The sequence below is a fragment of the Marmota marmota genome, unplaced genomic scaffold (genome assembly GCF_001458135.2).
Source record: "Marmota marmota marmota unplaced genomic scaffold, marMar, whole genome shotgun sequence".
Classification (NCBI taxonomy): domain Eukaryota; kingdom Metazoa; phylum Chordata; class Mammalia; order Rodentia; family Sciuridae; genus Marmota; species Marmota marmota.
The window spans coordinates 20,474,550-20,486,591 of NW_025999990.1; the positions used below are offsets into that span (position 1 = coordinate 20,474,550).

Genomic DNA, 12,042 nt, shown 5'->3' on the forward strand with positions numbered 1-12,042 from the left:
TGATAAAGCATATCTGTTCTTCATAAAATCTTTCCTTAGAGAAGGACTTTGGCAATATGTCCCAAGAGATATTTTTAAAATAATCTAGACCCTTTGATGGGTAATCTAACTTCCCAATGTCTATCCTAAGAAAACAGCCAGGACTTTATTCAAAGGTTTTTATGCAAGGAAGTTCATTTCAGTGTTATTTATAATAAAGTTTGGGAGTATCATATATTTTCAGCAGGAAAGGAATGATTAACTAAATTATGGTATATTCACTTGTGGGGATTTTGGGCAGCCATTACAAAATCCAATTTTCAAGGATTATTTAAAGACATTGGAAATGTTCTTACTATAAAGTTAAGTAATGAAAGAAGGACACTAGTGGGAATGCAAAACTGTACAACCTCTACGGAGAGAAATTTGGCAGCCTCTACCATAATTTCATACACATTAACCCTTGGCCCAGAAATTCTACTTTCAGAAATCTACCCCAAAGACTGGCAAATACACAAAGTGATATGCACACTTACACACTGAAGAATTTTCTTTAAGAGCAAAAGAGTAGGAATAAGCCAGATGCCCATTATTAGGTAACTAATGAGATAAATTATCATATACACAAAATGGAGCACGATGCAGCCATCAATGGAGTAAGGAAGAACTTGTGCACTTATCTGGAACCATCTCCAAAATATTTTGATATTGTATTAAGAGAAAAAATCAAGATAGAACAATTTGTATAACATGTTGAATTTTGCTTAAGAAAACCAGCTTCAGTTATTTAATGGGATTCTTTAAAAAACTTGAAAGTTTAGCTGTGAAACTTGTGACAACTTTCCTCTATGTACTTCCTGGTAATTCTTTTCACGAGTTCAATGATTACCAACTGGGGCGATTTTTCCATCAGGGACCTGGTAATGTCTGGTGACGTATCTTGGTTGTCACAACCTAGGGAGCTTCTAGTGGGTAGAATCCGGGGACATTTCTACACATTCTACAATCACAGGACAGCCTTCATGACAAAGAGTTATCTTTGTCATGAAGCCATGCAGAGGTTGACAAAGCCCACCTTAGCTCTTCCTCTCAATTAGGCCAGGTTTGTACCATTTTCCTCATCAGAATGTTACTGTCAGCTGGAGATGGTGGCCCATGCCTGAAATCCCAGTGGCATGGGAGCCTGAGGCAGGAGGATCATAAGGTCAAAGGCAGCCTCAGCGACTTAGTAAGACCCTAAGCAACTTAGCAAAACTCTGTCTCTAAATAAAAAATTTTAAAAGGGCTTGGAATGTGGCTCGGTTGGTTATGTGCCCTTGGGTTCAATCCCCAGTACCAAAAAAAAAAAAAAAAAAAAAAAAAGTATGGGGACCTCCTGTGACTGGGTCCNCCAAAAAAAAAAAAAAAAAGAAAGAAAGTTACTGTCATGACACTCATGATAACATTTAAATTAAACTGAGGAACTCAAGATATATACACAAAACTTATAGTATATATATGTGCACACAGTGATCATTAATTTTAGTAATACTGTTCAGAACTAAACTTTTCACAATTAGAAAAAAGGTTCACATATTATATTCAGATATAATCTTATATCTGAATGGGAAATACCCCAAATTGGGGTTCTATTGTTAAATTAAAAGGTTATAATAAATATTGGGAGGCATTAATTTCTGCCCCAGCAGCATGGGGGCAAACAAGTTAGTCTCTAGAGCCCCACTCTTTGCTGGGCTCGTCACCAGCCACATGTGGCTATTTGGTACTTGAAGAGTGGCTAGGCCAAACTCAAACATGTTCAAAGTATAAAATATACACCAGATATCAAAGATTTAGTATGGAAAACAAAAAAGTAAAATATGGCAACAATGTCTATATTTATTACATAATTAAATTGATATTTTGGATATACTGAGCTAAGTAAAATGTTTTCACTTTTCTATTCGTGTGGCCACTATAAAATGTGAAGTGTACACGCGTCTTGAATCCCATTTCTATTAGACAATGCTGCCGTGGAATAACCCAGGACAGGTCCTCTGAAAAGCCCCAGCTGGGGGAGTGGGGAAGACACTGGAAGTTCAGCAAAAGCAGAAAGAAATAGAACAACAAAAAAGTTCAGAGGGGCTGGGGTTGTGGCTCAAGCGGTAGCGCGCTCGCCTGGCATGTGTGCGGCCCGGGTTCAATCCTCAGCACCACATACAAACAAAGATGTTGTGTCCGCCGAAAACTAAAAAATAAATATTAAAAAAAATCTCTCTCTCTCTCTCTTAAAAAAAAAGTTCAGAAACTAAGGGGAAAAGGGAGGCAAGAGGAAGGGGAAGAGGGAGAACAGGAAAAAAGGGTAGGTGGGGAGACTTATCACCGTGAAAATGAAGTCACTCATGTCAAGTCCTAACAAAGAAGAAATAAATAAAGCCAGGAAGTTTTGGAGGAAGTGATCTCGTGCCTGTGTGCCTGACACCAAGAAATATTCACAAAAGATGTCAGAACCAGAACCTTGCCCAAAGGCCACCCAACCTTACACAAAGAACACTTCTGCAAGGACATCCGCCAGCAACTGACTGTTCAATCTTGAACTGACACCACCCTTGTTATTGATCCTTGAACACTCTTTTAAAAATATATTTTATTTATTTATTTTTATGCAGTGCTAAGGATAGAACTCGGTGCCTCACACATGTTAGGCAAGTACTCTACCACTGAGCTACAGTTCCAGCCCCTTTGAGCAGTCTTATAAATCCTGTGGCCAAGGATTCTTGTATCCTGATATGGTGTAATCCTCCTCCTGTGCCTTTATAAACTTCCCCTTGCCTCAACTCCTTGGAATTTCACATATGCACATAGTTGACTATGTGCTCCTACTGCAGAGTGCTACTGCTCCCAAATAAACTTACTAATCTTTGCTGAATTTTTCTTGTATGTTATTTAGGTTGACAGAGGGAGGGAACTCATGGCCATGGCTGGGAGAAAATACTTACAAATCATATATCTGGTAGAGGACTTGTATCCAGAGTATATTTACTCAAAGAAAGAAAGAAAGAAAGAAATTTTTACATAAATAAAAAATTTGAAAAAAAAAAACATTTCTCCAAAGAAGATGTGCAATTGACCAATAACTACATGAAAAGATGCTCAATGCCATTAGTCATCATGGAAATAATGAAATCAAAAGCACAAGATACCACTTTTAATCCACTTGGATGACTGTACTATACTCAAAAAGACAGAAAATAACATGCATTCATGAGGATGGGGAGAAATTGGAATCCTCATCCATTGCAACGGGGAATGTGAAATGGTGCAGCCACTTTGGAAACAGTCTGCAGTTCCTCAAATGATTAAACATAGTTACCACATGACCCAATAATTCCATGCATGAGTATAAAATAGGCAAATCTATAGAGACAGAAAATAGATTGGTGGTTGCTTAGTCCTGGGGGTTGAGGAAGAATGGGGCAATGGCTAATGGGTAGAGTTCCTTTTAGGGGCAAAGAAAACTTGGTTTAAAACTGATTGTGGTAATGGTTTTAAAAATCCTATAAATACACCATAGCCAAGCACCACATAATGACGTTTCAGACAATGGTGGGCTGCACGTATGACAGTGGCCCCAGGAGGGTGTAATTGAGCTGAAAATTCCCACTGCCTCGTGATGTCATCATATTATCGTGTGATTCAATACTCATGTGCTTATGGTGATGCCGGTGTAGACAAGCCTACTCCATTGCCAGTCATATAAAATAGAGCACGTAATATTAAAAACAGTAGTCAATACTTGCTAATGATAATAAATTTACTGATTTACGTATTTAACATTCTATACTTTCTTGGTACTGGGGATTGAACCCAGGGGTGCTTAACCACTGAGTCACATCCTCAGCCCTTTTGTGTTTCATTTAGAGACAAGGTCTCACTGAGATGTTTAAGGCCTCGCCAAGTTGCTGAGGCAGGAGAATCACGGCTTTGAACTTGTGCGCCACTGTGCATGGCTCTATACTTGTTGTTATTATTTTCGAGTTTATTCCTTCTACTTTTTTTTTTAAACTTTGCTGAAAGTAGTGTGTTGTTTCATAGATAGTCGCCATATACATCTCTCATTTGCCAGGTCTCCCAATTGCATCCAGAGCCACACTGAATGATTGACCTAGGTTTGTGTAGTACACTCAATGACATTCATACAAAGACAAAAATCATCTAATTTTGCATTTCTCACAACATATGATGTGGTTGTACTTAACACCATTAGACTGTTCCCTTTAAATGGGTGAATTGTGCAGTATGTGAGTTATAGGTCAATAAAGTTTTTTTTAAAACTCACAAAACTAATGGAGTTATACCATGCAAGCCATGAAATCATAGTGATAACAGAGGGAGGGAGGGAAGGAGAGGCTTATGGCTGATCCATTGGTCACAGAGGGAGGGAGGGAAGGAGAGGCTTATGGCTGATCCATTGGTCACTGAGCTAAGGTATCACCTTGAAGCTCTAAAAATCAAAGAGGAATGATGCTGCTTTTCTAGTATGAACTATACTGCAAGATAATCAAGTAACCCTGCTGATGAGGGGAAGTTCTTGTTGTAGAGAATAGTTCCACCTATCCAGCAGAAGGGATAACAGAATCACATCCAGAGTGAAATAATGGATTCTGACAAAGACCATCAGTGGATACTGAATCATCAATAGGAATGTATAGCAGAGAAGCCAGATGAACATACCTGTGACCCCAGGCCAGTCTCAGCAAAGCCAAAAGTGGAGGAACCAGCCATTACAGAACTCTGGACAGACGCAATGTGATGTACACTGTGTTGCCCATGAAGTAGGTTTGCCCAAAAAAGCCTATTAATGCTGAATCTAATCAATCTAGTTTTTAGTCTAGAGTAATTACAGGGATAAGAAGAACAGCTAACTACTACCATGAGGATTCAATGAGCCAAATCTAGGAAGTGTGGACATTCTGCAGGACAATCTCCCTAGCATTCAACAAGCCAATGGCAAATGGCACATGGGGAGTGAAGTCTGTTTTAGATTAAAAGAGATGGAAGAGAACCAATTACAAAGTGCAAATGTGTTTGGTACCAGTTCAGTAACTCAACTGCAAAAAGACATTTTCGAAACATACCCATCCCAGTGGACTCTCACGGTCACCCTGAGGCTTAGTAAAGTGGTTATGTTCAATCCCATCTCAAATGGATGAAGGAGATTCCTTCCCTAAAGGATTCCATTCATCAAATCTCATTTATCAATTATAATAAATTTAGTTTAAAGATCTTAATTGGCTTTGAGATTCCAGAATCAGGTAACATATCATAAAATATAGTAAGTGTTCCAGTGAGCTCAGCCGAAGGGGCTGATTTTTATAGACTAAGATTGAAGAAAGCAGAAACAAAGAATGAAAAGTGGATTGATCATTTCAAAATCACATTTTTTTTTGTTTCTTTTTGTAAAGCAGAGATGGGGAGCAGAACAATAGGAAAGCAAATGGTTAATATCATGTTACTTCAATTATTTTTAAAATTGTTTTTGTTCTTTTTTTAATATTTATTTTTTAGTTGTATACAATAACTTTATTTTGTTTATTTATTTTTATGTGGTGCTGAGGATCGAACCCAGGGCCTTGCATGTGGTAGGGGAACGCTCTACTGCTGAGCCACAACCCCAGCCCTTACTTCAATTTTTTTAAGTATTAAAGCAAATTAATTTCATTCTTATACCAATCAAAACTGTCTAGTTTGGGAATTTGGGTTAGTATCTCTATCTCTTGATTTCTCAAAAGGGCAGATTCCAGCTTGGTTCCAGTTTGGTGACTTGGAATTAGCATGGGTGACTATTTTGATTTTTAGTCTGGTCTGTTTAGATCCTTCCTTTCGGGAGTTTAGTCCAAAACAATAGCTTACAGTAATTTTTACTTAAACTGATATTTAAATGACAATTCTCTGTTTAACTTCACCTTAATATTGTGTGTAAATATTGATACATCTTCAAAATGTAAAATTCAAAATTTTCTATTGCTTTCTATGTGAACATAATACCACACTGCTTATTTTCTTTAACTGACATGAGTGGCTTCTTTTGCTATCGGAACAGAACCTGTTCTACAGCCACTGAGTCACTGCTGTGAGTACCACTCTTGTCATGAGGGCAAAGCCTCTGCCACTTGAGAGAATAACGTTTACTTTCTTCTGTTTTTTTTTTTTTTTTTTTTTTAAATTTTGAAAACAATTGCTCAACACCTGAGCAAAATAAAGTCTTATAAATGCATAGGGAGGTGGAGCCAATTTTAAATTATGAATACATTTTAAACAATAGATTGCATGTGAATGCCATGATTTCTTCTCAGTGAATTCTTGTTCGGGATCCCAGATGATCAGCATATACTATGAAAGAGTTTTCTCTTTTTATCTTTGAATGTGGAAAAAGAGATGGGGAGGGAGGGCAGGTGGGCAGGTAGAGGCAGAGTCACAAGTCCCAGCTCAGTTACAACATTGCTGTTGACTTTAAGTAGATTGATCTCTCTTGACTTTGGTCCCCCTCTGAGAATGGGAAAAGCAACATTTCCTTTATCTGTCTCCTGCCTCACCTGTGGCTCTTAAAAAAAAAAGTATGTGAAAATATTCTTAAAACTATAAAGGGACTATAATTATTTTTTAAAATATATTTTCCAAGTAGATATTATTTTTCCCTAGTCAACATCTCTTATTTCCCAATTCCACCTCTGGAATTGTTCTTAAACCACTCTGAGATGCAGTTTGAATAAAAGACACTGAGAGTAGATTATATTTTCAATTAGAGATTATTTAGCTTTCTGTTTACTGTACAACATGAAAAAAAAAAAGATTTTCCTCCTAACTTAAAAGTTTAATTTTAATGCTGATAAAATCCAAACATTATTTCTGGAATATTCTTTGAGACCTGGAGATTTGAAGCCTTTGAAAGTACCATGCCAAAACCCTGCTTAATTTTAACATAGTATAATCATCCCTCTGATTCCAAGAGGGATTGGTTCCACACCTCCACGCCCTGTGGATACCAAAATTTGAGGATGCTCAAGCCCCTTATATAAAATGGCACAGCATTCACACATAGCTCATGCATATTCACCTACATACTTTAAATTCTCTCAAGATTATCTGTAATACCTAATGCTATGGAAATGCTAGGTGAGTCACTGTTAGATAATATTGTCTAGGAAATGATGACGAGAGAAAAAAATCTGTACATGTTCAATCCAAACATAATTTCCCCCCAACATTTTCAATCTGCAGTTGGTTGAATCTGTGGCTGCAGTACCAGTGAGTACAGAGACTGACTATATATAATTTAGCTTTAAACTCAAAATGTCCATTTTAAATATTGCCAGCGGTAGCCCAGGCCTGTGTTCTATTAAGGCAGATTCCTTGCTGGTACGGATAGCAAGGACTGGGGCCATGAACAGTAAGCCTTCCAATTAATCTTCCAGGGCTGGAACCAAACAACTAGGCTTTGCCTAAAGCAATCACTATAAAATCTTCACCTGTACTTAGTGGCTCATGAAAATGTATTCAACATGTACTCTCTTGATTTCTTACCATGGCAGGTTAGAAGCTGCTAAGACAAACACGAGATCTTCTGAGCGCGCCAGCCCATCCATCTGCACCAGTAACTCTGTCTTCATCCGAAGGCTTCCTTCATGTTCTCCCCTATAGAGGGACAAAAAAGACATGATTCTCTCAAGTGGCAGAGGTTTTGACCTCATGACAAGAGTGGCACTCAAGCAGTGACCCAGTGACTGTTCTGATAGCAAACAAAGCCACTCAAGTCAGTTAAAGAAAATAAGCAGGGTGGTGTTATGTTCACATAGAAAGCAATAGGAAAAAAGTAAACAAATAGAATTATGGTATTTAAAAGAAATCCAAAGATTAGCAGTGAACTAGAAAATAACTGAAGGGTGAACAGTGCCAATGTGTAGATTAAATATAGCCTGGCTATGTCTACCTGCAGCATGGTTTACTGCTTTGAAAAATGGAATAATTAAGAATAATCTCTTTTATTTATATGGTAAGCATAAAAGCACTTTCACACAGTATTACTTTTAGTATAATTTATAGATCTAAATTTTTCAAGAGAGGTGAATTACTATCCTGAATCTGCTTTGTTCTCTTCTAATAAGAGGCAAGATATTGACATGGAACCTGTGGTTTCTTTGCACAGCAGAGTGGAGGCACTTTTCTGTGCAAATTTGCCCTCTAAGCCCTCTATTGCCTGAGATGTTATCACTAAGAAAGAACAAGTTATAAGAACGCAACCAATTCAAACTGGATGGAAACATTGACCACATTCAGCAGACTCTCTTTCCTCTTCACTTGCATAGATTTAGTATAAAAAAGTACCTTTCTTGGGCAAAACGACATTCAACTTTCTGTACATGTATGGGGTGGCAAACCAAACTAAGTACAGTGTGAGTATTCTTTATTTAAAATGTTTTGATCAGAAGTATTTCGAGTTTCAGATTTTTTTTTTGAATTTTGGAATATTTGCATATACATAATGAGATATCCTGGGAAAAGGACCTGAGTTTAAACATAAAGTTAATTTGTCTTTCATGTATACCTTGAACACATAACCTGAAGGAAATGTACTCAATATTTTTAATAATTCCGTGCGCGAAACAAACCTTCATGGTGTAGAATTTTCCACTTGTGGCATCATGTTATAGCTCAGAAATTTCAGGTTCTGGAGCACTTCAGATATTAGATTTTCAACTTGGGGATGCTCAACCTATCTAAGGCTTCTTAGGATCTATGCCTCTTAGTACACAACTATCATTTCCTAAGAGAGAAGGCTCTTTTATGGTACAGTTATATGTTTATTTAGCATTTGCCCTTAATTTTGATTCTTTCACTTCAGAGTACCTGACATTACTTCCTGACTCTCTGAAGACTCTAGCTTTAGAATCTTCAAGCTTCAGACAAGGAAACTGAAACTCAGGGCAAAACTTGGAGCCATCAATGCTGTGGCGACCCTGGGGGAGAAAAATACGGCAAACATAAGAGCTGGTGCACAGGTTACCACTGCAGGGCAGGCCACATAGGGCTTGTTTTTGCAGGGGGGAATAATTATGGGATGGTCAGGGGCTCTCTGCTCCTGGCAGGTTCCATTTAGAGAAGCAGAGTGCTGCAGCCTGCGGCTGACAAGCAATGGTTAAACCATGGAAAGTGTCCCACTTCAATCAATTGCATGAATCGCAACTGACTTGGGTGCATCCTCATGCTTGATTTTCCCTGCCGGAAAGATGACTTACAATGCATAAATGTCATAAATTATATTCTAGTTATATTTTCAACAAGTACAACTATTATGCTTTTCATTACTATTCTGCTTTAATGGTAGACCATTAGAGGTCATTAATAAATGCAGCTGTGTTGAGATTTTCGAGACCTGTTTTTGCAAGTCAGGAATGCCAAAAATAATGAAAAGTTTCAGAGAAAAATACCTCTGATCAAAGACAGAAAGACTTAAAATCAAGCAAACAAACAAACAAAAAGAAAACCCTACTTGGCCTTTTGAAAGCATAAACAGAGGCTTATTACAGTCTGAGAAGTGTTCCTTCCTGCTGGGGACATTAGCTGACACTTAATCTTTACAAATAACATATGTGACATATTTAAAATCAGACATGCTGAGCCGCAACCTGATGTCAGAGAAACAGGGGCTTCCTGGCCTCTCACACTGACAAGGGCCGCCTCCAGGGAGTGAGATACAGACTTGGCCCATTGCAGGAGCTGAGTGGGCAAGCCCCATTCCCCATGGGCAGCCCTCCGGCTCCAGAGGAGGGGGTCACAGGCAGCTATTTTGAGCCAGTGGGACCGCTGTGGCAGCCTGGGATCCTGGGACTGGATGATCTTCAGGCCTCCGAACCACTCTGTGGGGTGGGGGGAAGGGAGAATGACATTTCCTCCGGTTATAAAAACTACTTAAATCAGCTATTCAGTTAACAGGATCTAATTTAAAGACCTTTCCATGTGTCTGCAGAAAATTTGTGGGCTTATTAATAGGCTCATTCTGCTGGTAAATGTCGATGGGCTTCCGACCATCAAACACACTTATAAGAGGGGAGAAATGATGACCAAAAAAACCCCCCGTCTGTTACCCAGGAGCCATGCCTCTCTGACTCATCACCGACTCCAGCTCGTCCAGGAAGATCGTAGAGGGGGCGTGATAACGGGCAAGTTCAAATAAAACCTGGGTGGGGGAAAAGCAAGCCAAGTTCAAATTCATATACTTAAAGTCCTCATCATGTACATAAGTCAAAGTCCTCAGATGCTCCCAGAGACTAAAAGCTTAGAATGACTATAATAATGCGCATTCATTCTGCACTCTGTTATTTCACAGTAACTTTATAATCATTACCATTATTTCTCCCTACTACCACCCCAGGGGGTTGGATGGTCCAATTATTTCCATTTATCACTTGATAAAATTAGAGCCAAAGAGAGTGTGTGGTTAGTTCAAGTTTACTAATCATAAATGGGAGAATTGAAGAGAAAACTCAAGTTTCTAAGCTTTCCCTTGGTTGGTTAACGTGGAGGACACCCTGCCAACAGCATGTTCCATATGGACACAGAGCCTTAGGATTTGTAAAATCATTTCATGGTTTTTCACTTAATCTGTGGGGACAATAGGAAGGTCGTTCTCAGAAGGAAAGGGAAAGGATAGGGTTCCAGTCATGGTTGACAGGGCTGAAAAATTTTGCCCCTTTCTGTTTCCTAAATTCCTCCACACTGCTGCTTGGTACAATCAGGTACATAAAGGCAATTCTTGGTTGAGTAAGATGTGCTATTCCAAGATGAAATATTATAAACTGAACAAGAACAGGAAAGCAACCAGCAAAAGAACAGACATATAAAAACAAAATAAAGAGCTCTAAAGGGAGACGTGGCGGTGATGAAAACAGTATAAAAATCTAAACCTTTTTTTTTAAACCCTGAAACTGATCTCTTGAGCACCATATACAATTCTTCACTGGTTGATCGGAGAAAGCAGAAGAGATTTAGAAAAGAATAGAGATTCTTTAATAGCCACGGGGGATTTATTCTCTATGTCACTTAGCACTAGCAAAGCATCACAGAACAAATAAGAGAGGAGGGGCTCAGAAAAAGCTGGATTGTGGCTTTCCAACAGCAGCAGGTTATCCCTCACAGGCCTTCTTTCCTGGAGTGGGGCATTCCTCACCTTTGTCATTGCTGGGGAAGCGGGTACATGCAAGGCCATGTGTCACCTTTTTCCTTTCAGAGAAACTCAGTCTAATGACATGAGAGAATCAGGGCAATGATTGGACACTTGTCTCGAATGCTTTTTAAATACACTGGAGCCCACCTAACTGGAAGAAAGTAAGTTTTCTTCCTTGTCACACAAAAGAAAGCCCCAGTACATCTGACATTGAGGGTGATTACTACAGCATTGATCTTCCCAGTGGAAAACAGAACATTAGAACTATGTGATTTTTAAAGAACTCACTCAGGTGCAAGAGAACAATCGCCTCAACTAGATCAACTGCCACCCAGTTGCAAGGAGAGCCACATCGAGAGCCTAGGTCACCGTACTGCTCACGTCACTGTTCTTCCCACTCCCAGAGAATAAATAGAATCCTGGGTAAGTGCTTCTGGAAGCATTAGTCTAAAATTTTCAGAGGTACTTGGAGGAAGTTAAGTCATACAATTGGTGGGGGGCAGTGAAAGATGTAAGCACCAACAGGTATATGCATTTGCTAAAGAGATCACTCAACTATTCGATAGTGCTCAACTCCTAAGAGGCATGAACATTAGAACAGGAGGGAGGAACACAGCCCAAAGGTTCCCTATAAATAACTCTTAATTGGAATAGAAAGAGAAACAAATGTCAGGAAAAGCTTCTCTGACTTAGGGGAAGGTCCTAAAGGGCTTTCTTTATCTGAATGCTTCACAGGAAAGGGCTTGACAGCATGACCAAGGTTTTCTAGGTGAGGATGTTTCCAAGATTTCCAAAAATAAGGATAAAATAAAGTTTCCTTTGTTTTATGTTTTTTTTTTTTTTTTTTTTTTGGGGGGGGG

The 12,042-nt window shown here is 38.8% G+C and overlaps 1 protein-coding gene across 2 annotated transcripts in view; it reads right to left on the reverse strand.

Moving 5' to 3' along the window:
• Nucleotides 1-12,042, reverse strand: part of Katnal2 (katanin catalytic subunit A1 like 2) — a 79,151-nt gene that overhangs the window by 22,754 nt on the left and 44,355 nt on the right. For both annotated transcript variants that reach the window (XM_048806265.1, XM_015482236.2), the window contains exons 12-13: nucleotides 10,104-10,195; nucleotides 7,543-7,653 (exon numbers count right to left, since the gene is read on the reverse strand). In XM_048806265.1, the coding sequence (XP_048662222.1) occupies nucleotides 7,543-7,653; nucleotides 10,104-10,195 (203 nt within the window). The remainder of the gene's footprint in view (nucleotides 1-7,542; nucleotides 7,654-10,103; nucleotides 10,196-12,042) is intronic.